This window comes from Oncorhynchus clarkii, chromosome 21, assembly GCF_045791955.1.
Source record: "Oncorhynchus clarkii lewisi isolate Uvic-CL-2024 chromosome 21, UVic_Ocla_1.0, whole genome shotgun sequence".
NCBI lineage: Eukaryota > Metazoa > Chordata > Actinopteri > Salmoniformes > Salmonidae > Oncorhynchus > Oncorhynchus clarkii.
In genome coordinates, this window is record NC_092167.1 from 37,956,540 (window position 1) to 37,984,246 (window position 27,707).

The window sequence follows — 27,707 nt, forward strand, 5'->3', positions numbered from 1 at the left end:
TTTCTAAAATGTATTTTCTTTAAATGTGATTATTAACCTAACCCTAACCTTAACCACACTGTTAATCTTATGCCGAACCCTAACCTTAATTTAAAAAAAAGCAAATATTTGTTTTCATGGATTTTTACGATATCGGCGATTCTTACTTTGTGGCTGGGGTAACTAGTGAAAACATGGCATAGGGACCGGTGCTGTGTTGGAGTTTGACGTGGCACTCCGCTTTCACGATCAGGAATTCAGAGTAGAGGACTCGGCAGATACTCGCCAGAATACAGGTAAATAATTGTACAGAAAGGCCTAATGCTATTTGTAAGAGGGTATTTTATCATATATTGGTCTATTGAAATGCATGTTTTTAACCGAATGCTTTCTCTGTGACGCAAACTTAGTTTCACATGTAGACATTTCCGTGTATGAACAACAATGTATCTATTTGTAAATAACGTACACTGCGCCTATCAGAAACGCATGTTGTGCGCTGGATAGATGGATATTGATTCGGGTGCTGCAAACAACAGCTATATTTTCTTGCAGTTGATAAATATCGGCGTCAGTCTGGTTGTAACTAAATGGTAGACTGACGTTTCCTAGGTTGGCGATGCTAAGATTTGTGTCGGAAATAACGGTCTTTGACGTGGCAATTCTGGGTAGTGGCTGAATGACTCGTCTTACATTTTTTTTGTTGCTATGACTGTCTCTTGATATTTCTGTCTTAATTTATGGACTTTTTACATTTTATTTTTAATCACTTTTGTATTTGATTGTCTACGAGTCGAGAACGGAGTTGTCAATGTGAGACAGCTGTTTATGTGGCCTTAATTGAGCAAGATTTGACAACTGTGTAGGCTATAGTGTGGAAGTTCATCAAGTTTAGTTGGTTCTAAAATGGAGAAAATGTCAACTTCACTGTGAGATTAAAAGATAAAGAATAGTTTACAAGGAGAACAATAATTTGCTTACAAGGGAGAACAATATAGCATACTATTTTGCAGAAGGTGACAAATGTATTTAGGTCTATGTATTTATTTATAACCGTTGGCCTTATTGAAAGGCCTATTGCTCAAGAATGATTTCACCAACACTGCACGTGAATAATTTGAACAGCTAAAGATATCTATAGCCTACAATTTCTGCTCCAATATGTCATCATGAACCAACCATTGTCAAATGTTATCTCATATATTCATCTTGAGAAAATAAGACATCTTATTTTAGGAGCATTGTTGCAGGAAACTGACATAAGTATAGTCACTTGTAGATTAGACAATGATGATGGGACCTTATCTCCAACGGTCCAATGCGCTTGGGTCTTGTTGTCTTGAGGTCAAATATTGCTTGTTGGCATTGCCTAGTGGAGAATACCACATATTTACTTTGTACTGTAGGAAAATACTGATGTTAGGTGTGGGGAAAAAACTACAGAAGACCACGAACCTGTCAAGTGTGCGGTCTCGGAAAAATGTTCCCATGTGCAGTGTCAGTAGTTTCTAAATGCTGTGGTTGGTGAAATTCTGTGAATTAAAGCTTTTTTAATCTCACTTTTAAATTCAAGCAACATTTTCTTGGCCCTTCAAGTCTAGCCTGCCTTAAATGAACTGCATCCTCAGAAAACAAAATTCCTTGCTTCTGTATTTGCAGGTTCTTGGATCTCTGCCATTTTGGAATGAGAAGACCTTAACAGCATTTAGGATGAGTCAGCAGGGTTATGTTGCCACGCCTCCATACTCCCAGGCCCAGCCTGGGATGGGGGGCTACCCAGCTGGGTTTGGGAGTTCGCCTGCCCAGCCCCTCTATGGACATTATGGGGGACAACCTCAGTCATTCCCAGCCCCACCAACAGGTAAAGCCACGTTCCTTTGGTCTCTCATTCCTCCTGTAAAATCTTCTGTTTAGCTTTTCATCCAACCGGTCTGATCTTGTCATTTGGGATGTGTGCAATTCTTTATTAGTCCAGGAGCAATTGTTTGTTCATGATTCAAGCAATGCAGCTTCCAATTGAAATGACCACATTTAAGCCTAGGGATATGTTTTTCTGTCGGCCATACTATCGCCTCGTTATTTAGAAGGTTTGCCCGTGTATACTGTACTGTGTCTGTAATGTGTGACTGCAAGAGGATGCTTTCTGGACAGCAATGCTATTGGCACAGCATTTAGATGAGACATTTTGCTCAGGTGCATACTTTGTGTATATATTGTGTGACCATAAGAGGATTCTTTACCTTCCAGGTTTGATGAAGCCTGTGTCATCTCCCTCCGGCATGCCTCCGTCAGAGGTCTCCAGCCAGTATGGCTCAAACATTCAACAGAATGGAGCTCACCCTCAAAGGTAACAGAGCTTACTTCACCGAGCAGAGTCCATTTACCACAATGTTCTAATGGTCAAATTCTACCCTTCTTCCTGAAGTATGCACTTGATCTATCCACCTAATGGAATTGTATTAAATGTAAATGGAATGGTGTAATACCTATGATAGAAACACCCTCTAGCCCATGTTAACACCATGTCATTGCTTTCAACCAATGAGTGGGAGGGAGCAAGTGCACACTTTGGGTAAAAGGGTCAAGAATTGAAAGCCAACCATGGCTTCATCCCAATACTCTTAGTGCATTCTTTCTTACATTTTCTTCAAGTCCACTAATAGGTAAATGGACTGAATATTTTTTTTGTCTGTTGGAACAGATAATATTTAGCTCTTTGTTTACTGTCCTCCAGGTACCCTGCCCCTCCTGCTGCTGCTGCCGCCTCTCCGTATGGACAACCCCCTAATTCCCCCTACCACACCATGGCCCCCCAGGCCCCAGCACAGCAGCTCACCAATCAGATGGGTTCCATGAACCTCGGATATGGTAATTAATCACTGTTTGTAGAACTCAAGATTGTTGTATTGGGAATGGTTAGGGGGGTGGCATCCACTTCAGAAAGTAAACAAGATGCAAAGCAACTTACAAACAAGTTAAAAAAGCAAACGGTAGAACAGAAGCTTTTCTTACTAGTGGTAGTCTAGATATTTATGGCTTTGTCAACTTCGGTAAACTAGCATGCAACTATGTTAGCAACTTGCCCAAGCCCAGACAGCTGATGTTCTGAGAGATGCAAAATCTGGATCGCTGCAAATCAGCTGGGCTAGACAATCTGGATCCTCTTTCTAAAATTATCAGCCAAAATTGTTGCAACCCCTATTACTAGCTTGTTCAACCTCTCTTTCGTATCGTCTGAGATCCCCAAAGATTGGAAAGCTGCTGCGGTCATCCCCCTCTTCAAAGGGGAAAACACTCTAGACCCAAACTGTTATAGACCTATATCCATCCTGCCCTGCCTTTCTAAAATCTTCGAAAACCAAGTTAACAAACAGATCACTGACAATTTCGAATCCCACCGTACCTTCTCCACTATGCAATCTGGTTTCCAAGCTGGTCATGGATGCACCTCAGCCATGTTCAAGGTTCTAAACGATATTATAACCGCTATCGATAAAAGCCAAGGCTTTCGACTCTGTCAATCACCTCATTTTTATTTGCAGACTCAATAGCCTTGGTTTCTCAAATGACTGAGTCGCCTGGTTCACCAACTACTTCTCAGATAGAGTTCAGTGTGTCAAGTTCAATTCTCGGGCCGACTCTTTTCTCTGTTGCTCTTGCTGCCGGTGATTCTCTGATCCACCTCTACGCAGACGACACCATTCTGTATACTTCTGGCCCTTCTTTGGACACTGTGTTAACAAACTTCCAAACAAGCTTCAATGCCAAACAACTTTCCTTCCGTGGCCTCCAACTGCTTTTAAATGCTAGTAAAACTAAATGCATGCTCTTCAACCGATTGCTGCCCGCACCCGCCCGCCCGACTAGCATCACTACTCTGTACAGTTCTGACTTAGAATATGTGGACAACTACAGATACCTAGGTGTCTGGTTAGACTGTAAACTCTCCTTCCAGACTCACAATAAGCATCTCCAATCCAAAATTAAATCTAGAATCGGCTTCCTATTTCGCAACAAAGCCTCCTTCACTCATGCTGCCAAACATACCCTCGTAAAACTGACTATCCTACCGATCCTTGACTTTGGCGATGTCATTTACAAAATAGCCTCCAACAGACTACATCCAGTTTGGTGAGTAGAGTATCACAGTGCCATCCGTTTTGTCACCAACGTCCCATATACTACCCATTACTGCGACCTGTATGCTCTCGTTGGCTGGCCCTCGTTACATATTCGTCGCCAAACCCACTGGCTCCAGATCCTCTATAAGTCTTTTCTAGGTAAAGCCCCGCCTTATCTCAGCTCTCTGTCACCATAGCAACACCCACCCGTAGCATGCACTCCAGCAGGTATATTTTACTGGTCATCCCCAAAGCTAACACTTACTTTGTCCGCCTTTCCTTCCAGTTCTCTGCTGCCAATGACTGGAACGAATGGCAAAAATCACTGAAGCTGGAGACTTATATCTCCCTCACTAGCCAAACTGTAAATGGCACACCCAACTACCTCATCCCCATATTGTTATTTATCTTCTTGCTCTTTTGCACCCCAGTATCTCTATGTGCACATCATCATCTGCACATCTATCACTCCAGTGTTAATGCTAAATTGTAATTGTTTCGCCTCTATGGCCTGTTTTATTTACTGCCTTACCTCCCTACTCTTCTACATTTGCACACACTGTACATATATTTTTTATATTGTGTTATTGACTGTAGGTTTGTTTGTAACTCTGTTGTTTTTGTCACACTGCTTTGCTTTATCTTAGCCAGTTCAGTTAATGAGAACTTGTTCTCAACTGGCTTACCTGGTTAAATAAAGGTGAAATAAAAAAGTTATTGTTAGACTTCATTGATGCAGTGTGTTGACAGTTGTTCACACTCCCCCTACCTATCCTGCAGGTCCAGGGCCCATGCAGAACCCTCAGGCACCCCCCACCTCTCCCCCAGCCCAGCAGCCATTCCAGACTGCCCCTCCCCCAACCATGGGACAATCAACCCTGGGCCCCCCACCTACAGGCCCCCATTCACCCCAGATGGCTCCCCCACAGTCGCCCCTAACTGGCCCATCTATGGGAGGGCACCCATCTATGGGAGGCATGGGTAGGCCCTTCCCAGGCCCACCCCCTCCAGGCTCTGGGGGCTTCCAGCAGCCTGGGCCTGGAGCAGCCGGACAACCAGGATACCCTCAGCAACCACAAGGTACAGAAAGCGCAGTTACCTGTGGCTCAGTGATGATCACTGCAAAGCTTTATGGATTTGTAGGGCCAGTTTCCTGGAGCCAGATGAAGCCTATTCCTGGAATAAAACATGGTTTTCAGGAATAATCTAGGATATGGTAACTCACTGTGGTAGTCAAACTTATCTTATTGAAGGTGGTGAGTAGTGTGTACAAATTGCTTTTGGAGTACTGTACCACTTAGTGTGTGCTTGCCACTAGGATTGCACCAGGTGTAGGTCACCAGAGCCTTACACTGTGGCATGGTCTGTGTGTCAGGTCAGTTTGGGGGGCAGATGGCGGGACCCTTCCAAGGTGGGGCAGCCCATATGTCCGGGCCACCTCAGAAAAAGCTGGACCCTGACTCCATCCCTAGCACAGTGAGTTCATATTTAATCCTCGTGTGACTTCACGTCTTTGCATGCCATGTCACATGTTTCCCAGCTACCTCCAAGCCAGTATTACCTATAAAGACATCTCTTTAGAAGACTGCTCACCCAGTATGGGCCCAGGATAGACATGTGAGCACCCCATTTTTGTTACCCCCACCTCCCCAAATTACCTATTGTATGTGTCTTATTTGGATTAAATGTATGACCAACAAATGACAAAGTCAACCCTGTGTCTCGTAGTTAAAACCACAAAATGCTTGACTGATTGTGGTTGGAATGTTCTCAGGCAAACAACAAAGCAACAGCAGAATGTGAATTTGTAAAGATACCAACACGTCTCCGTTACCACACACATCTAGCAAAAACTGACCGATTGAAAGCTTTCACCCACAGCCTGACTGTTTAAGGAAATGGCTCCGCACGGTATACACTCTTTCACTGACAATGCACCTCTCTGGTTTAGACACAAGTCACTGAGGACGACCAAGCCAAACGAGGAGGACAGGTGTACACCACAAACCTCAGGGGTCAGGTTCCCCCGCTAGTCACTACTGACTTTACTGTACAGGACCAAGGTAAGGCACAGGAATACCACTGTACTGTAAACACAAACTTATCTGTGTCATTTAACAGAACTAACCTTATTTCCAACAAACTTAACATAGCTTTTTGTCCAGTCCATCACTAGCACACCTGACTCAACTAATCAAGGGCTTTGTGATTACTTGACTAGTTGACTCAGGTTTGTTTGTGTTGGGATGGAACAAAAATGTGCAGTTGTGGGGTTCCCCAAGGAATGGATTAGTAGAACGTGACACGGATGGCTTTGAACAAATCCGATAATAGCCTTAGATCAAACATACACTTCTGAAAGATATTCTAATGGCAACATAAGGGACATGATTGGGGTCTTTTCATTAGTGCACACCATAGCAAAATGTTTTCTCAAGGGAAACGTTTTGCAATGAAAACTAGAGTTTCTTAGGTAGGTCCCTCCCTGTTTCGGCCTCTTTGTTTCTATTTGGTTCATATTGAGTAGACAGACCCCTGCTCTAACTCAAACGAATACCTCTAGATGCCAGTAATATAACATAAACCTTTAGATGAGATTCCATTTTTTTAAACTTTGTATTTACTTTACCCTTTGATCTTGTTTTAAGTTGTGCCACTTCAGATTTGTCAAACTTAAAACATTTCCGTCTCAGAAAAATTGTTTGACCACACTGTGAAAAAATTAAAATATATTCATGTTAAGGTTCTCTTTGAGTGCAACGTTACCTGAAAATTGCAAGGGAAATACTGATTGTTATGAATTAAGTGGTAACGTTTGATACTGTACTTAAATGTATGAATTAGAACACTGAATATTGCATTTCTTTGTAAAAAATGAAAATGTAAGTTATTTACAGCCTGATGAATATATAAAAGGAAGAACTGAACGATATTAGGACTAGTGGAAGGCTTTATGCGTAAACACAAAATGCTAACATGTTTAAACTATATATTTTCTTGAATAAAAATAATGAGTACAACTTAATTGAACCATTTACATTTGTATTTATTTTTTAAAACTTTGTTTCCATTTCTTCATCCTCTTTAGGAAACGCCAGTCCAAGGTTCATGCGTTGCACCACCTACTCTTTCCCCTGCACGGCTGACCTGGCCAAGCAGTGCCAAGTTCCTTTGGGTGCCGTCATCAAACCTTTCGCCACGGTGCCAAAGAATGAGGTAGGCCTTATCCTGTGTATGTTTGCAGAGATTATCCACATTGTTATACAAAGTCAGACCACTAAAACCACTTATGAATTCTGAAACCAAGATGTTTAAACCCAGATACTATCAAAACCTCAGGTACATACTGTAGACATCCTTTTAGGGAAGGGAGACACTAGCACTTTTAGTTTTACTCAATGACACGTAGATGTATTATTTCCTTAAAAATATACTGTACGTCCAAGTGCTGTAAACTTTTAAAAGTGTCCTGTGGACAACCTTCGTGTGGATCTTGGGTGGTCTCAGGAATCCTGCCTTAGATATTCTTCCCTCATTTTGTCTTCTGTGCCAAAGGGCCTTTTTAGGCAATGCTACTGTAGCTTTCGCTCTGTCTCGTAGAAAGAGCTAATTAGCTAATGTCAAGATCTGCGTGGACCCTAGAATATGAAAGGGGTTCTGAAAAGCAATCAAGTGCATTGCCTTCTCTGGTTAGCGCTCAATGTCCAGACAGCACTAGCATGATTCCCATAGTAGGAAGCTAATTCCCTGCATAGATTCCATATCAAACAAAAGCTAACACATTATCGCCATGTTAGCATTATTGTTTTGTTTGTAATGAATGACCTCACTGCACAAGCAGTGAGTCTTAACTTTAAACCCTTGTAATCGCACTTGGATTTATTATAAAAAAATCTATAATTCAGCTTCACATCCCCTTTGGATGAACTACTTGGCTGCATTCACGTCTGTCTGCATGTGGAGTTTAATGGTCTTGGAGGCCATATGAAAAACATACACACACTAGTATATAAACAAGTACTAGAGTAAAAGCCTCCCCTCAAGAAGGACTCCCTTGATTTCTGCTCTTATTGGGACAATTCCATGTGTTTTTAGGTTAGATTTATATCCCCGAGACAATGTTTTGGTTGTTAGGCTACAATAGTCTGGATAGTATATCATTTCAGTGATGCTTAATGTAAATAGTTTGAAGTAGTTGAACGAGATTTGGCTATTTGGCCATGCACATGTGAATATAGCATGTGCGCACAGTTTGTTTTCACTAATGAATGTTTGTGAGTGTACGGACTTTGTGCATGTAATTTATGCCATATGTTTCCATGAGTTTGTTTGTGTGTGGGCCAGAAGCTATAGGCACACCTTTACCATCTGTATTCCTACACATTCCCACTCAGCAGGAAAAATATTTCATCCTTACATTAAACAAAGCCTTATTCGGACAGAAATGTTCAGTTATAGGCAAATGTAATGTAAATGTAATGCAGCTATTTACATACATGGAGCATGAGATTGATCTGTTTCTGGGGAGCAAATCTGCTTTGTGTATCGTGACGGCACGTGTTGAGTTGCATGATAATAACTGTTTTGAAGGTATAGATGAGATCACCCACAATGTTTAGACTAAATGCTTTATGGCAGAGTGTGGGTCTACACGGGCGAAGATCTTGATAGAACTCACACTTGTGTAAAACTGCAACAACTTCACTCTTCTAGACTGTTGCACTGTGTTAGGTTTTGTTTTTAATTTCTACAATAGCTCTGTTTTAAAGGCAATATTTGAATTTAAAGTAAAGCTAAATTTAACTGTTAAGATGATTGTATATAGATAGTGTGGCAGAACCAATTAGTGAGGCATAAACTGAAGCCTGGGAAATGACTCCACCTTTGGCCAAGGGAGCCACTACAGCCCAACTACCCAGGAGGACTGGCACACGTGTTTGTTTTTTTTACCTTTATTTAACTAGGCAAGTCAGTAAGAAAAAAATCTTATTTTCAATGACGGCCTAGTAACAGTGCCTTGTTCAGGGGCAGAACGACAGATTTGTCATCTCAGGGATTCGATCTTGCAACCTTTCGTTTACTAGTCCAACGCTCTAACCAGTAGGCTACCTGCCGCCCCAAACAGAACCAATCAGTCGATATAATCGAGAACAATCATCAGAAATCACACGATATGAATCAGACAGATGGGTGCCGCCTGACCCACTAGTTGGTCAGAAGGTTCAAATCAACGTTTCGTATCATCATTTCCAAGTAGGCGGTAATGATCATTTTTATTGTGTTGTAACTGAAACTAGAAGATCTTCTGATGTCCTTTCCCTTCATCAAAGGTACGTAATGATTTTTTAAGTGTTTTTACCCCAGGATAGCCCGCTAATATGACCCATAGTAGGGAAGAACGTTCCTTGAAAACAATTTGATCTACAGTACATCTACACCACGATATGAAATGTTGATTTGAACCTTCTGACCAACTAGTGTATCAGGTGGCGCCCCACTGTCTGATTCATGTCGCTTGATTTCTGATGATAGTTGTCGATTTTATATAAACCGATTGCAATTGTATCGGGTGCATGTGTAGCCTTTCATTTAATCAGCCTCAGTTGTGACACACTGGCAGAGAGCGCATGGGCACCGTGTTTTAAATCACTCTAAGGTTGGGTTAAGGATGTGATCCAAGTAAATGTTTTTATTGCAGCCTTGCATCCTGGTTGTATTTACTGATATATTATCCAGTCAATGACTGCAACAACTATGCTTCTGTTAGTGTGTAGTTTGTGCTGCCCTGTAATAAACTCAGCAAAAAAAAGAAACGGCCCTTTTTCAGGACCCTGTCTTTCAAAGATAATTCGTAGAAATCCAAATAACTTCACAGATCTTCATTGTAAAGGGTTTAAACACTGTTTCCCATGCTTGTTCAATGAACCATAAACAATTAATGAACATGAACCTGTGGAACAGTCGTTAAGACACGAACAGCTTACAGATGGTAGGCAATTAAGGTCACAGTTATGAAAACGTAGGACACTAAAGAGGCCTTTCAGCTGACTCTGAAAAACACCAAAAGAAATATGCCCAGGGTCCCTGCTTATCCGCGTGAATGTGCCTTAGGCATTTTGCAAGGAGGCATGAGGACTGCAGATGTGGCAAGGGTAATAAATTGCAATGTCCGTACTGTGAGTTGCCTAAGACAGCGCTACAGGGAGACAGGACGGACAGCTGATTGTCCTCGCAGTGGGAGACCACGTGTAACACCTGCACAGGATCTGAACATCACACCTGCGGGACAGGTACAGGATGGCAACAACAACTGCCCGAGTTACACCAGGAACGCGCAATCCCTCCATCAGTGCTCAGACTGTCCACAATAGGCTGAGCGAGGCTGGACTGAGGGCTTGTAGGCCTGTTGTAAGGCAGGTCCGCACCAGACATCACCGGCAACAACGTCGCCTATGAGCACAAACCCACCTTCGCTGGACCAGACCAGACTGGCTTAAAGTGCTCTTCACTGACGAGTCGCAGTTTTGTCTCACCAGGGGTGATGGTTGGATTCGCATTTATCGTCGAAGGAATGAGCATTCCACCGAGGCCTGCACTCTGGAGTGGGATCGATTTGGAGGCGAAAAGTCCGTCATGGTCTGGGGCGGTGTGTCGCAGCATCATCGGACTGAGCTTGTTGTCATTGCAGGCAATCTCAATGCTATGCATTACAGGGAAGACATCATCCTTCCTGCAGGCTCATCCTGACATGACCCTCCAGCATGACAATGCCACCAGCCATACTCCTCGTTCTGTGTGATTTCTTGCAAGACAGGAATGTCAGCGTTCTGCCATGACCAGCAAAGAGCCCGGATCTCAATCCCATTGAGCACGTCTGGGACCTGTTGGATCAGAGGGTGAGGGCTAGGGCCATTCCCCCCCAGAAATACCCGGGAACTTGCAGGTGCAAGTGGAAGAGTGAGGTAACATCTCACAGCAAGAACTGGCAAATCTGTTGCAGTCCATGAGGAGGAGATGCACTGCAGTACTTAATGCAGCTGGTGGCCACAACAGATACTGACGGTTACTTCTGATTTTGACCCACCCCTTTGTTCAGGGACACATTATTCCATTTCTGCTTGTCACATGTCTGTGTAACTTGTTCAGTTTATGTCTCAGTTGTTGAATCTTGTTATGTTCATACAAATATTTACACATGTTAAGTTTGCTGAAAATAAATGAAGTTGACAGTGAGAGGATGTTTCTTTTTTACACAAACATCCAGTTTATAAACTGGTTAGGATAATGCATGGTAGTAATCATCATTAACCTGAAGCCTGTCAATTTCACCCAAACTACTAACTAAGGCATCGTGTCTGTACAGTTGACTATGGGTCAGTGCTATTCGGAACCTTGGGACGTCCTTACCGTAACCATAATCCTTTCCGAACCTTAACCATTTTACATTTTATGTAAGGGTTAACTTCAATGGGGTAGGGACGTCCCAAGGATTCTAGATAGCACGGACTGTTGACTATGGGCAACAGTTGACTCTCTAAAACAAACGTGTGACTGCTGTCTTATGTGATGGCAGTCTCATAAGACAATCTCCTCTGTTCTATTGTGTGGCCCAGACTCCTCTCTACGTCGTGAACCATGGTGAGACTGGCCCGATCCGCTGTAACCGCTGCAAAGCCTACATGTGTCCCTACATGCAGTTCATCGATGGCGGCCGCCGCTACCAGTGCGGCTTCTGCAACTGCGTCAACGAAGGTACCCATAATGAGAGGATGGGAGACCTTATTGAGTCATAATGCCCCGTGGCTAAAGATCAGCTATGGATCTGACTAATCTTTTGGAGCTCAAGCTAAAGAAAATAAGTTGTCTTTTTAATTTGAGTAACTTACATTATCCAAGATTTTAAATGATAGTAGTTGGGGTTATTCTTCATATTTCTGACTTAAGGTCTGACCAGGGCTTTAGGGTAGTTTTGAACCCTCTTACATAGAAACTAATGCGGGTAGGGGACACTATGCCTGAGAAAGCCATTTAAGGCGTAGTTGCTAAGCAGAGGCAATATTATGTTTGGGGTATGTTTTTGTCACCACTGGTAAAACACGTTATTTTGTTCTCTCACAGTGCCAACTTTTTATTTCCAACACCTGGACCACATGGGCAGAAGGGTGGATTTATATGAGAGGCCAGAGCTGTCGCTGGGGTCCTATGAGTTCGAAGCCACCCTGGATTACTGCAAGGTAAGCAATGCTCTACCATTGTGGTTTATCTTCATAAATGAACCTTCATAGTGAACCTTATGTATGATATTGTTTCATTTTATACAAATAAAGAGAAATTGTCAGTTGGTAAAATAACTACTTTGAATTACTTTTGTATGGATGAAAAGTAACATTTGTTTCAATCAATATTCCTAGCAGTTTATAATTCGCCAATAACCTACAATTTGAATTGACATAGAGGAAAGCTGTGATGGTACATGGAACAGAACGGATAAAACTGGCCAAACTAATGCTTGGCAAGAGTCTATCTCTTAAAGACTTGTATGAAGTGAAAGTGATTAGGAGCACAGAGTACAGGCAAAAGCATGTTCTGTTCTCTCAACACCACCTCATTAAAGCCAAAAGTGCTCCATTTTGTTACGCTCTGTGGGGTGGTCTTTTCTAGTACATTCTGGGTAGAGGTAAGTGGCGGCTAGCAACGCCACGTTTTGCTACTGAAGCCATCTTGTTACTTCAGTCTGTTTATTAATGTTTGGAAATGTAGTCCCGGCCAGCTTTCAGCGCAAGCATCCGAGGTGAGCCGAGTCAGACTGTTACCGCGGAAACAAAACAACGGCCTGTGCTGTGTCCTTCATCCACATTCCTAACAAATGGAGGGCAGTCGGATGTCACAGTCTTAACGGCTCCAAGATCCAAGCAAGCTGTAAGCTTAAAACGCAGAGAAAGTAATGGGTGTGGTGGAGGGATACACAGGGCAGAACATGTGAGGAAGAGAGAACTGGGATCCAATAGTAGCCTACACGTTTCATCTAAAGTTGGGGTACAGATTTGACGTCTCTGGTGTGTTCACGTTATTATGTGTTTAACCTTGGAGGCAGGGTCAGCTGTTGATTTCATAAGTGAACAATAGTTTGTTTTCAGGGTTGTTTTAGACAAAGACATTTTAAACCGCAAATTAAGGAAATAAGGTGAAATAACAGTTGAATTGAAGTTGTAATTCAAAATGTCCTCTTTCTCTCTTTCAGAACAACAAGCCAGCCAGTCCTCCGGCGTACATCTTCATGATCGACGTGTCCTATGCCAACATCAAGAGCGGACTGGTCAGACTGGTATGTGAGGAGCTGAAGACCCTGCTAGACAACCTGCCCAGGTACACCCACAATACACACACACGCTATCAAACACTGACCTCGTAATCAAGGAATGGAGCCTTGAACCACCTGCATTTTAGCACTCTGGAACCTGGCCCAATATCACTCTGCCTACTGCCTAGCTCCAAGATCTTTTTATATGCGATCTGCCAACTTGGAGTGAGACCCACTACATAGCCTTAGAGGTTACGGTGAAATGACGTAAGCCGTGTCCAATGTCAGAATCTTTTATACAATGCCCTGCTCTCCAAAGGATTAGCATTGGATAACTGAAGTCTCACGTCAGAGAGAAACCACATTAGATTAATAGAAGTGCTGGTTTTCATCACCCATAATGTGTAGCTTGGTGGTTTGATATTTGGGGTGGGTTGCAGATACATTATAGCCTACACTACCTCCCACTTTTCTGTCAACACATCTTCAGGGGGGGCCATATGTTCGCCTGAGCTTCATTATGCTTCCATCGCCTCAGGGTGTAACACAATACTACTGGAAATCCGCGATACCTTGCCAAATATGGTTGTCCCACATCTACAAGGCAAAGCATTAAGCCAAGTATTTAAGTATCTCATCAGTTGAAAATGATTTCCTAAAGGTTGTGGGGTGGGTTGATGGGAGGGGGGAGATGCTAGGGGAAGGGAAAGAATGAGGGGGAGGGGAGAAAATGTTATGTTGCAGTGCAGACTCTAACCCTGAATCATGTCCAAGACACAAGAAGTCCGCGGCACAGGTGGGTCTGATTTTTGGCTGTTTTATGTGGGTCGCCAGCAAGACACAAGGTTTTGATTTACCATCGAGAAACGGATGACATACTTCACCTGACTTTCCTAAAATAACTTATTTGGAAACTGGCTCTCGCTCCTAGCCTGCAGACTTATGGAGATATTTGTCCGAAACCCTTATGTCACCCCCGAAACGGTTAGGTAGTGCTCTATCCAAACAAGCCCCCTGTTTTTAAATTACTTTTCTTCCCTGTTGTCCATTGAGACTTTGCTCTCTCCTGTATTGAAACTAATGGAAAACATGTTGGAAACAGAACACTTTTATAAGGATCTGCTGCCGAAATAGCCACATTTTTGCTTCTAGCTTGCTACTGGGGAAAAGGGGCTCCAAGAAACCACACGCAGGTGTAGACTAAATCCTGTGGTATTTTCTCCTTCATTTTAGTATTTCATCACTGTTACTCAGTATGAAAACGAGCAATAAAAAGCTGCATTGCATGACTGCTTCTCATGTCAGTTCTTGATGTTGACATAAGTCTGTTCTATGGGTCTCATCATTTACATATGGCAGATTTAGTTATAACGAGCACCTAATTTATACTGGGTTAAAGTGCATGTTCTATACTGCTGTGTTCAGAAAGAAAGGGAGACAACCCCCAGTTTCCCCTGTCAGATGGGGAATACTTTTACACTTTATTTGGATAGTCCATCTGTAGTGTGACCATTTGTAGAGAATCAACTGCTTGCAAGGGTTAGGGTTAGGATAAGGGTTAAGTTCATGGCTAGGGTTAGTAGATAGTTGAAAATGATACTGAGCATCTACAGATGGACTATCCAAATAGTGATACCCATTGTTTTGATGATAAGGGTTTTAGATACAGGCCCCAGTTCAACAGACTTACTAGTCCAACAGGCCAATTCCAAGAGCTCTAATTTGTCGCTCAGGTTCTCTTCGTGCTACTACAGCTACTTTCTCTGTAGCCTCATCAACACAGAGGTGTATATAAAATAGAATTTATCTCAACTGGGTGGAATTCTCCCCAGTCCATGAAAATGAAAGTAATCTGTAAAAGGCTGAAAACAAAGTCATATATTTCACTGACAGTTTATTATTAATGCTATTGAACTTCTGTTGAGGCACGAGTTGGAGAGGGTTGTTTGTAAGAGAGAGCAATTGTGTGTGGACATTAAATCACATGACATCAGAGATGGCAGTCATCTTAATTGAAAGCATATGAGGCCCCTTTTTTACTTCACCTATCAGCACTTTGCCCTGAAGAAAAACAATCCTAACCCTCTTTCTGTGGATGTTTGTGTAAGTTCGTCAGGCATGACTGGGTGATGGCCCTTTTTTTGTTTTTTGTTTTTTTGGAATGGTGGATGCTAGAAGAGGTGCCCATCCCCGGAATGAGACCCTCTCCTCCAATGTGTTTTTTCTTGGCCTTAAAAATGGGTTTCTGCACCCAGGAATGTTTTTAACTCTAAAACTTCTCTCTAAAACACTCGTAGTTAAATAAATTATGGCGGGAAGTTGTTTTGCTAGAGCAAATAAATATACAAAGGTCTGAAAAACCGGGCATGAGATTGTGCCTTTTGACGTAGTGATATCGGAGAGGTTGAAGGAAAACCATTAGCGCTCTAATTAAGCAATAAGGCCCGAGTGGGTGTGGTATATGGCCAATATACCACGGCTAAGGACTATTCTTACGCACGACGCAATAAGGCACCACAAATCCCTGAGGTGCCTTATTGCTATTATAAACCAATCAGCATCAGGGCTCGAACCACCTAGTTTATAATTTAACATTACCTATTGAAGCATCAATAACCAAAACATGGATCGTAATGAAAAGAGCAATTACATAGGTCAACTTTTGATTTGGCTGTCCCATATCCTGTAGTACTGTATGCCTATTTGGCTGAAGCTAACATGACTGCGTTAAAATACTATTTGAAGTCTTTCAAATTCTTTGAGTATTTGCTTGAGCCTGCTTGAAGTGCCAGATGGGCGGAGTTGATACTTTTGGGAATATTGTATTGTTTCTATTACCAGGTCCGTTAGCTAACACTGCTTAAAAACAGTGTGTGTATCCACATTGATTTGTTATCCATTCTTGTCATATCATGTTTAGAATACAACTTCAGAATAGGGGACTGATCTGCCGCTTAATGGCCATTTTATGTCAGAGTGCATCAGCGACTAACAATTTAGTGATGACTTAATCTATGCTGTAACAGTTCCCTGTAATGACAAGCATGTTTAGTTCAAATAGAAAACTATTCTGAAAGGTTCTCTCTCTTCTAGCCTGGTCCCAAATTTGTGTATGTTTTAGGCAAATATTATCAATGACATGACTATCATTAATGACTCATGCCAGGCTACTGCTTCTCTCGCTCTCTCTCTCTTTTTCTCTTCCCCCCCCCCCTCCCCCTAAATGACACTAACGCTCATCCCCAACTTTGCCCCCTCTTCCTCCCGCACAGAGAGGATGGTGCCGAGAGCTCGACGGTGAAGGTGGGCTTCGTCACTTACAACAAGATCCTACACTTCTACAACGTGAAGAGTGCCCTGGCCCAGCCTCAGATGATGGTGGTGTCCGACACGGCCGAGATGTTTGTCCCACTGCTCGACGGCTTCCTCGTCAACTTCCAGGAGTCTCGCGCCGTCATCAACAAGTAAGGGGCACACCTCTGACATGAGAATTGATTTGAGTAGTGATGCTTGATTGCATGTTTTCAAATATTTAGATTATGTTCATTATTGTTTATGAATAGCAATAGGCAGGTCATTGGTAATGTTAGGCATCTGAACCTTTTTGAAGGAGGCATTGACAATATTTTCCTTATATAGCCCAATTGGGGGGGCAGGATGAACTCTGCACATTGTCACACTTTGGGGTATAGATTACAGTCTGATGCAGACCAAAGGGTAAACATTCTGTCTGAAACAATCTTACTTTGTGGGTTTGTAGTGGTCTCTTTCTTTTTGATAAATGTCTACATTGTCTTTATCTCCAGCTCCTTCTCAAAGCCTGTCGATGTGCATCTATTTCTGTCAAAGCTCATTTCTGAGCAACATTTTTCATGTGGTGAAAACAATTGTTGAATGACAGCATTTGATTATCTTGCCACACCAGGTGTCCAAGGCCTCATTTTATCTGTAGTTTCAGTGGTTTTCACCACAAATGTCAAGATAACGTTGAAAAACAGTTGCTTCCAGAGAAGTGGTCCCTGGAAATATTTTATATTAAAAAGACCCATGTGGATTTATATGGAAAATGGTCTTATCTATGCAGTTGTATGACACAGCATCAAAATGATTTATTACATTTATTATTATTGATATTTTGGTATGTCTATGATAAATCTCTTACTCCCAGATCAACCAGTTTGTTTTTCTGAAGAACTGACTCATTTTTCTCAACTTTTCTCAACTTGTACAATATAATTAAACAAATGTGAGTTGAGTCCTTGGTTTAGATCCAAATATGACTTTGTAGCAACAACAAAATTCTTCCAAGGGTGTTTTATCTACTGCATGAGCTGAGAAATTCACTCTTCTAAACTGTCTATGTGCATGATACTCTTCCAATGATCTGTGTAAAGGACAATACCGTTGGATGTAGCCACTGGCTGTCCAAGTAATCAAAAATAACTTTGTTTCCTCATCTCTCTTCCTTGATAAACTACAGACTGTTAAAATAACTGGATGGACACTGACCGCAGTACTTACACCCATCACCTCCTTTCAGATTAGCAGTCATAAAGGAAAGGAGGCAATGAAACAGCTATTTTAACACAATTGGGACAGAGCAAATTGTGTATCTACCAAGTGTTGAACACAATGTACCAGAGGTGAATGATTGTGACACTGTTCCTCCCTCTCACTCCTCTCCAGTCTCCTGGACCAGATCCCTGATATGTTTGCTGACACCAACGAGAGCGAGACGGTCTTTGCCCCCGTCATCCAGGCTGGGGTAGAGGCACTCAAGGTGAGAGGCTAGATGTCAACTCTGTCACACACGAGGGAATGGGATAGTAGGGCAGCTGTTACTTTGTCCAGGCGGTGATGGACTCTAAAGTACCCAATAACCTCTCTGATTTCATTACAATTGTTTATTTACATAGGGACAGATAGAAAAGACGACAGATTAAAAGACAACAGACTCACATAATAAGTTGATAAAGTACATTGTGACATCAATTAAACTCGAAGCTAGAGGAATTATAATAGTCCAAAAAAATAAGTCTGTCAGCTGTAGAGGCCATCTAAACTTTTTGCAGTCACAGCCCCTTTACCGCCAACACCCCCCCAAAAAGGGATTTGTTTTTTGTCAGCACAGTCCATTATACTGTGCGTTCTCAGTTGGAATTGTGCCTTAAACAGTTTCTCCATCAACCCAATGACTCGGCAACTTTCCGTTTTGCTTCTTAATAGAACTGTTTATTTAATCGGCTCCAACTGAATTTTTCCCAACGGCTTGCCTTCAGTTTGAATTAATGTGTGGTAGAGGTCACACAATTTCAGATGCGAACAGACAGCCTTGCAGAAAATCTAATTTGATTTGGCACATGCGCTGAATACAACAGGTGTAGGTAGACCTTACCGTGAAATACTTACTTACAAGCCCTTAACCAACAATGCATTTCAAGAAAGAGTTCAAATATTTACTAAATAAACACAATTTTTAAATACAATAAGTAATACAATAAGAAGGTTAGTGGAGGTAATTTGTACATGTAGGTAGGGGTAAAGTGACTGCATAGATAGTGGTGCAGCAGTCTAAGGCACTGCATCTCTGTGCTAGAGTCGTCACTACAGACACTGGTTCGATTCCAGGCTGTATCACAACCGGCTGTGATTGGGAGTCCCATAGGTCGGCGCACAATTGGCCCAGCGTTGGCCGGGGTAGGCCTTCATTGTAAAAAAAGAATTTGTTCTTGCCTAGTTAAATAAAAGGTCAAATAAACAGCGAGAAGCACCAGTGTAAAAAAATGGGGGGGGTCAATGTAAATAGTCTGGGTGGCCATTTGATTAATAGTTCTGCAGTATTATGGCTTGGGGGTAGAAGCTGTTAAGGAGCCTTTTGGAACTAGACTTGGTGCTCTGAAACTGCTTGCTGTGCGGTAGCAGAGAGAACAATTTGATTTGGGTGACTGGAGTCTTTGACCAAAATTGTTTTGGCCTTCCTCTGACATCACCTAGTATATAGGTCCTGGGTGGCAGGAACCTTGGCCATACCAGGCAGTGATGCAACCGGGTCAGAATGTTCTCGATGGTGCAGCTGTATAACTTTTTGAGGATCTGGGCACCCATGCCAAATCTTTTCAGTCTCCCAAGGGGGAAAGGGTGTTGTCGTGACCTCTTCACAGCTTTCTTGGTGTGTTTGGACCATGATAGTTTGTTGGTGATGTGCACATCAAGGAACTTGAAACTCTCGACCCGCTCCACTACAGCCTCGTCAATGTGAATGAGTGCGTGTTCGGCCCTCCTTTTCCTGTAGTCCACAATCAGCTCCTTGGTCTTACTCACGTTGAGGGAGAGGTTGTTGTCCTGGCACCAGACTGCCAGGTCTCTGACCTCCCTATAGGCTGTCTCATCATTGTCGGTGATCAGGCCTTAATGATGGTGTTGGAGTCGTGCTTGGCCACGCAGTCGTGGGTGAACAGGGAGTACATGAGGGGACTATGCACGCACCCCTGAGGGGCCCCCGTATTGAGGATCAGTGTGGCAGATGTTGTTGCCTCCCCTTACCACCTGGGGGCGGCCCGTCAGGAAGTCAAGGATCCAGTTGCAGAGGGAGGTGTTTAGTCCAGGGTCCTTAGGTTAGTGATGAGGTTTGTGGGCACTATGGTGCTGATCTGTAGTCAATGAACAGCATTCTCACAGGTGTTCCTTTTGTCCAGGTGGGAAAATGCGGGTATGATGGTGAGTCACAACTAATTTGGGTCACGAAGACCATTGACTCTGTTGCTTTAGCCATCTGTTGACCTACACTTAAACCCTAGAATCCCCTCACTGAACGTGAAAATAATGAGGCCCGTCTAGGTCAAATCAATGTTGTTCCCTTCATTGAAACGGTCACACAAGGAAATACTTTCATGTATACCTTTTTCCTGTATTCACTCTCTCCTGTTGTTACCTCTCTGTAATGTGATATTTATTTTTGTTTTCTCCAGACAGCAGAATGCAGTGGCAAGCTGTTCATCTTCCACTCATCCATCCCCACCGCCGAGGCCCCTGGGAAACTGAAGAACAGGGACGACAAGAAGCTGATCAACACAGAGAAAGAGAAGGTAAAGAAAAATAACCCGTCTTTTGCATTTAAAACAAAGTGGACCATATTATCATTGGCTATTAAAATGTTTTTAGTGTATGAATAGCTTGCTTTCTAAAGTGTGTGTTTGGTTCCCCTGCGGTGTCCTAGACTCTGTTCCAGCCCCAGAAGGGTGTGTACGAGCAGCTCTCCAAGGACTGTGTGTCTCAGGGTTGCAGCGTGGATCTCTTCCTCTTCCCCAGCCAGTATGTGGACCTCGCCACCATGGGAGACGTCCCCACACACACAGGAGGCTCCATTTTCAAGTACAGCAACTTCCAGGTATACACAAACAGTAATGCAAACAACTGCACAATACAGTTTGTTTTTACATTTGAGTCATTTAGCAGACACTCTTAACCAGAATGACTTACAGGTTCAATTAGATTTAAGTGCCTTGTCCAAGGGCACATAAACAGATTTTTCACCTAGTCAGCTCAGGGATTCGAACCATTGGCCCGACACTCTAACTGCTAAGCTACCTGCCGTCTAGTTCCCCAGAGCGCTCCTTTTATGCCACAGAACATCTTATTTTGTCCACACTGCCATTTTGAGTCCATGAATCGTTATCTTATTGAACACATGAAATTACTCTCATTACATGAAATGCATTAAAGCCCATTTTCTCATTCAGATCTTGGCACTGGACCAATATTCCATGGAGTATAATTGGGGGAAACTCTGTTACCTTGTGGTTGACTGTGTCACTCACTACCTGTGTATTTCAGGTGGAAATGGATGGAGAGCATTTCTTGAGTGACCTGAGGAAGGATGTGGAGAAGGCCATCGGGTTTGACGCCATCATGAGAGTCCGCACCAGCACAGGTAATTCAGTCGACTGTTTTTAGTGTATTGCACTTGTATGTACTTAAAAAAGTACAGTTGTACAGTTTAGATTGTAGAATTTAAGAACATTTTAAATTACATTTGTTTCCAACAGTTTTACATCGCCAGATAATTCCAATGCTTAAATTATGCATTGATTAAAAGGTATTTAGGTCAAATTGGTTTTAATACTGCTAGACTGTATTGCACTTCAAGACACTAACCCATAGTTTTCCTTTGTCTCTCCTGCCAGGCTTCAGGGCTACAAACTTCTTCGGTGCTATCCACATGAACAACACCACAGATGTGGAGATGGCTGCCGTGGACTGTGACAAGGCTGTGACTGTGGAGTTCAAACACGATGACAAACTTAGCGAGGAGACGGGCGCACTCATGCAGGTGTCTCTCTCACACACACACACACGACTCTGAAGTCATCTTAAGCTTCTGTTTTGAATGGTTACCACTAATCAGATATTTAGGCTCACTGCAAAGTGGATATTTGACTGCAACAAATACAAATATGCATCATATTTAATAACCAATGTATCCCATTCACAATGTGTTTTCAGCCAAAGGTTCCACAAAGCCTTAAACATCCTACTCTGACATGTAAGATTGAAATCATGACAGGCTTTTTACCCTCTAACGGCTTCTGTGTGTGTGTGTGTTCCGTTTCCCAGTGTGCCTTGCTGTACACGACCGTCAGCGGCCAGCGTCGTTTGCGGATCCACAACCTCAGTCTGAACTGCAGCGCCCAGCTGTCTGAGCTGTACAAGAGCTGTGAGACTGACGCCCTCATCAACTTCTTTGCCAAGTCAGGTGACTACACACAGCAGAGTATTACTGTATTTAGGCTTGTGTTCAGTAAGGTCCAAATGAGATGCCCAATAAATCCACTTCCCATCTAGGCCTAATGAATGCGATTCGATATAAAGAGTTATTCGCCAAAGTTCCGGAGCATGTCTAAGTATTTTTATAAGCCTTTGGGCTGGATGTGTCAGTAGTTCATACATGCAGAATCTATGAGAATAATTACTCTTACCTCAAATAGAGACAATGCGTTTGAAAGCGACTGTTTTTCAGCAAGCTGTGCCATTTTCCCCCACATGGGCTAGCCCCCTAGCATTTTGAGTTCTACCAATGAGCTTCAGCCCCTTGCCATTTGAGTGACAGCTAGCAAGAGGCACATGATGCACACACAGCAGAGAGAGAGAGAGGGCAATGACGTAGTACACAATTTTCAGGGACCACTTGGCTCGTGAGCGCTACTTTCAGATCTACTGGCTAAAAAGTATACAAAAGTACTGGAGAATCTCTTGAATTAAATAGTCTGATCATTGGATGTAACATACTTGGCTGGTGTTTTATTATGCATTATTCAGCATAATAATACCCAATATGACCTTTATCTGGGAAATCTGCTTAAGTCGACTCGTGACTTGTGGCTTCAACATTGCTGGTCGATGGTGTCATAATTCTACTTTAGTTAATACACCTCATGCATCACTTTAGCTTCCTCATACCCAGTATATCTAAATCACCTTATAAAATAACTAAAAGGTGAAGTGAGTCTTTTAAAACCAGAACCATATGCCTCCCATAAAGTATTAGTGACAAGCAAACTTGTTGTATGACATGAGAGCACTTTAGACAGCTTTAGTGTGGGAACACAGTTACTGACCTACAAATGCCCTCTACCTCCCCCTTCATCACTCCCTCTCTCTCAGCGTACCGTGCCATGCTGAACCAGCCCCTGAAGACGGTGAGGGAGATTCTGGTCAACCAGACGGCCCACATGCTAGCCTGCTACAGGAAAAACTGTTCCAGTCCCTCCGCTGCCAGCCAGGTCAGTGGCATAGAACACTGTGGACAACTTTCATAGAATAAAAAGTTGTCTTTTTAAAAAATGTTTTAACTTGTCTGTGTTATGGTCGCTTTTTACAAATGCAGTGGTGTGATTTAACTCCTAGGCTGGTGACATTTCAAGTATCTAGTTTTAAAGAAGTGTACAAACATCCATTAACTTACAGGTGCAGGGTACAAAAGTAAACTGATAAAAGAAAGACTGAAGGATTCCTGCAAATTTGATTCCTACTGCAGTTTTAGGTTTGCTTTCGTCATTTCAAGTATCGCAAACATTGTTACAATAGTGTCAGGGAGTCGTGTATTAGGGGTTCTCACTTGCTCCTCTCTCCCCTTGTGTATCTGTGTGTAGCTGATTCTGCCTGATGCCATGAAGGTGTTCCCAGTCTACTTAAACAGCCTGATGAAGACTGGTCCCTTGGTGGGCAGCGCTGAGCTCTCTACAGACGACAGGGCTCACCAGAGACTCATCGCCATGGCCATGGGGGTGGAGGATACCCAGCTGCTGCTCTACCCACGCCTTATCCCACTGGTGAGACAACGCTCTCCTGCCTTATCCTGCTGAAGAAACCGCACACACACAAACGCACCCACCTCTGGCTCTACCCATGTCCTATCAATCTCACTCCTTCTCTCTGAGGTCCTTTTTACCAACTGCAATTACATTTTTCTATGATCGTGATACCTGTTTCCTTCCTCATTTAGGTAAATGGACCTCCAATCTTAAGTGTTCTTTCACTATCCCACTTCCTGTCATCATATTGTTAGTGCGGAGTTCTGGCTACATGGTTTTCACTTAATTGATGTCAAAAGATACTCTGGGATATATCCTGAATATCACTTTGGTCAAGGGATACAATCAATAAACTGAAAGATATTCAGTGTGGATCCCATGTTCCTGATGAACAGCAGAGGGCAGCATTTCGCTGCACCTCCCTACAACATAGTTGACGCATTTACTAGTTCTTTGGTATTGGCATCCGTAAAGTGTGACATCCTCTTATTTGATATGGCAACTCATTCCACAAAAATGATGGCATTTGTATGAGGTTGTGTATTGCATGCCAGCACACAAACAATTACCCAGCAAAACCTGACATTTTGAGGTGGCTGATAAGAGACGCTGAATGAATAGTGTGTGCATGAGACTTCAGAGAAGAGTATGAGGGTAAATAGTTGCCCTCAGTAGAATAATTACATGCTTCATAATTGTGACAAAATGGCTCATACAATGGCAGTTATTTGCTCTCCTTCACATCAATTGCCATGTTTGCTGGGAAAGTGCCAGGCACTTGTGATTCATTTGGTTTTCATTTGTGGGTCACAGCAAACACGGCAATTGTTTTAAAGAAATACTTTAAGATGTGCATAATTAGGGTTGGAATGTTCCTCCTAATAATATGCTGCAAACTCTGGAGCACTGCTCACCAGAATGAAAGTGCAAGATACATTTAACTTGTCAACCCACCTTGATATGGCAAAAAAATAGTAGCAGTCTCATTGAAAAGGTGTACAGCTCAATATTTTGTAAGGACTCATCTCAAAATGCTATTGTTGGGGTCCAGTTTATACAATGGTTCTTGTTACAGATTGTGGTCTAACATGAGTCATGTGCAGCCCCCTCCATATCTTTGAAGTTATATTCATTCATTGATTCCTCCTCCAGCACAATATGGATGTTGCCAGTGATGTGGTGCCAGCTCCAGTGCGCTGTTCTGAGGAGCGCCTGACAGATGCTGGCATGTTCCTGCTGGAGAATGGGCGCTCCCTCTTCCTGTGGCTGGGCCAGGCCTGCCCCCCAGAGCTGGTCCAGAGAGTCTTCAATGTGCCCTCCTTTGCCCACCTGCCCGCTGACCTGGTGAGGACCAGAACTCCCTTACGCCCAAGCTCTACAGAGGATGGAGTGTTTTGAAACACCTTAGTTAGATACCATTAGTTCAGATATTTGAAAAGTTAATTCAAGACTGCATAGAAAGAACATATCACTAATATTCATGTGTTTTCCAGAGCTCCCTGCCAGTTCTGGATAACCCACAGTCTAAGAAGCTGCGTTCCATCATTGACTCATTGCTTGACCAGAGGCCCAGCGCCATGAAGGTACAGTATTCGATGTATTGGTTACTATGCATACTTTCCACTGGATGTCTAAACTACTTTGATATAATTAAAGAACAGTATCTGTTTGTTGAATTGGGAAACAAACGTAGCCATATTTATCACATGGTCATAAATCTTACTTTTAAGCCCTGGGAACAATAAAATCACATATTCAACAGGCTGCCCAAGCTTACACTCTTTTTTGCTTGAAAGCAACTGCCAAAAAATGAAATGAGTAGTGAAACATGTTGCTGTTGATATAGAATAATATTAATAATAGACTGGGTAAGTTTGAGCAAGCTTTTAAAAAACCTGAAAGCAGTTTGTGCAGCGTGCACCTCAGGTCCTCGAGGGCTACCAGGTCTGCTGGTTCCATTCTAGCTGATGAACACCTCCCAAGATGCTCATCAGCTAGAATGAAAACCAGGAGTGTCTTCTTACTATTTACATCATTTAGCAATTAAGTGCCAGGGAGAAAGAAAAACAAACAGGACTGTAAGTCCTTGAGGACCAAAGCTGTGCACTGGAGTTAGGGTAAGGTCCTAAGCTGACTGTGTTCCTGTGCATAGCTTCTGATCGTGAAGCAGAAAGACCGGTCTGAGATGCTGTTCCGCCAGCACCTGGTGGAGGACAAGGGGCCCCATGGTGGAGCCTCCTACATGGACTTCCTGTGCTACGTCCACTGCGAGATCAGACAAGTCCTCACTTAACACACCCCCCCCCCCCTGGATATCACCTCTTACAGTCCATAGCTGCCTTTCCAACAACTCTTTAACCCCTTATTCCACACAAACCTACAGGACCACCGTTCTCTCTTGAGTATCAGGATCTGTGCTCCAGTTTGCATTGTACATTTGTCTACATATGAGTCAGTCTGACTTCTTTAAGTCCGCAGAATTGATGTACATTAACAATGAACTGATTTCTATGTAAATTGGCCAATGGTTGTAAAAGGAATTGCTGGGATTCGGGACACATTAAACCCTCCGGACAACATTTGCAACATTAGACAGTTGGTTTCACTATTGAGTAAACCCAATTTTTATTAGTGTATATTTAGCTTTTTTATTGCCAATGTCTGTTTTTAAGCACATGCATTCCTTGTCACAATTTCTCATTAGGGAAGAGTTGACAGAATTTCACAGCATCAAATGGTAATTTAGTCACATGGGTTGGAATAAACCTCTGGTTGCCATGACTGAAAATTGGTGCCGTGGCTATTAAATTAATGGCTCACTTTACCATTAGTGATTGGATTCCATTGTTTTTCCATTCCCCTCAGGTATGGAGAGAATTTCCTAGCTAGATTGTTGATACAAGGCCAAATCCAGTGACAACTCCCTGACAAACATGGGAAAAATAACCCAAATAATTTTTCTGTAAAGATGAGATTAAAAATTCCACACTCTTAATTCCAATTGTATACCTTGGTTTTTCTCCAAGTTACTGCTTATGTCTCATTTACTGGCATTATCATTACTTTAATATATAAAGTCAATTATTGGTTGTTTGTATGTGAGGAGGTGGTTTTGGGGGAAATGGAGTTCCAGTGCCAGTTCAATCTGCCTTCATTTTTTTTTGTAAATATAGGCCATTAGTCTATTCCAGTGAGATACAGATTTCAATCTAAGGTTTGTATGCAAACATATCTCAGGTCATACCTAGCAATTGTGGTGCAGAGAAGGGAAAACAGTGGCGTAACTTGAATGGATGTATTCGAGTGAAGGGGCCTTGGAGTAGATTCTGAGCCTAAAGCCTATATATATATATATATATATATATATATATATATATATATATATATATATATATATATTTTATATATTGTTTTTGATTAAATTCCTGACTACATCAAGCTTTTGAGAAGTTATGTGCTTGTCTTATTTCCATTGAAATTCTCACTAACAATCTTGTTGAGCAGTGTTTGGAAAAAGTACCAAATTGTCATACTTGCGAAGTAAAGATACATCAATAAAGACTCAAGTAAAAGGGGAAAGTCACCCGGTAACATCTGAGTAAGTGTAAAAGTATTTGGTTTTAAATATGTGATCAAAAGTGAAAGTATGAATCATATCAAATTCCTTATTAAGCCTACCGGACAGAACTATTTTCATTACGGATAGCCAGGAGCACACTGACACAATTTCCACCAGATCAGAGGCAGTAGGGATGTTCTCTTTTTAAGTATGTGAATTAGACCATTTTCCTGTCCTGCAAAGCATTCAAAGTACTTTTTGGTGTCAGGGAAATGTATGGTGTAAAAAGTACATAATTATCTTTAGGAATTTAGTGAGGTAAGTCGATATAAATAGTACAGATCCCCCCCCCCAAAATGTTTTTTTTTTTTTTTTTTTACTTCTACGCAAGACTAAGATGTAAAATACATTAAGTGATATAGAATACAGTTTAATTT

The 27,707-nt window shown here is 42.4% G+C and overlaps 1 protein-coding gene across 1 annotated transcript; it reads left to right on the forward strand.

Annotated features, from left to right (window-relative positions):
* Nucleotides 1-27,149, forward strand: LOC139378986 (protein transport protein Sec24D-like). The gene is made up of 23 exons (XM_071121658.1): nt 1-275; nt 1,639-1,840; nt 2,227-2,326; nt 2,714-2,847; nt 4,881-5,180; nt 5,476-5,576; nt 6,052-6,163; nt 7,189-7,316; nt 11,714-11,852; nt 12,219-12,334; nt 13,342-13,466; nt 16,674-16,865; nt 18,088-18,181; nt 20,370-20,486; nt 20,618-20,788; nt 21,235-21,331; nt 21,585-21,730; nt 22,015-22,153; nt 23,062-23,180; nt 23,550-23,729; nt 24,864-25,055; nt 25,205-25,294; nt 25,864-27,149. The coding sequence occupies exons 2-23, from the start codon at nt 1,690-1,692 to the stop codon at nt 26,002-26,004; spliced, it is 3,084 nt and encodes a 1,027-aa protein (XP_070977759.1). The 5' UTR covers nt 1-275; nt 1,639-1,689; the 3' UTR covers nt 26,005-27,149.
* Nucleotides 27,150-27,707: the final 558 nt, after the last annotated feature.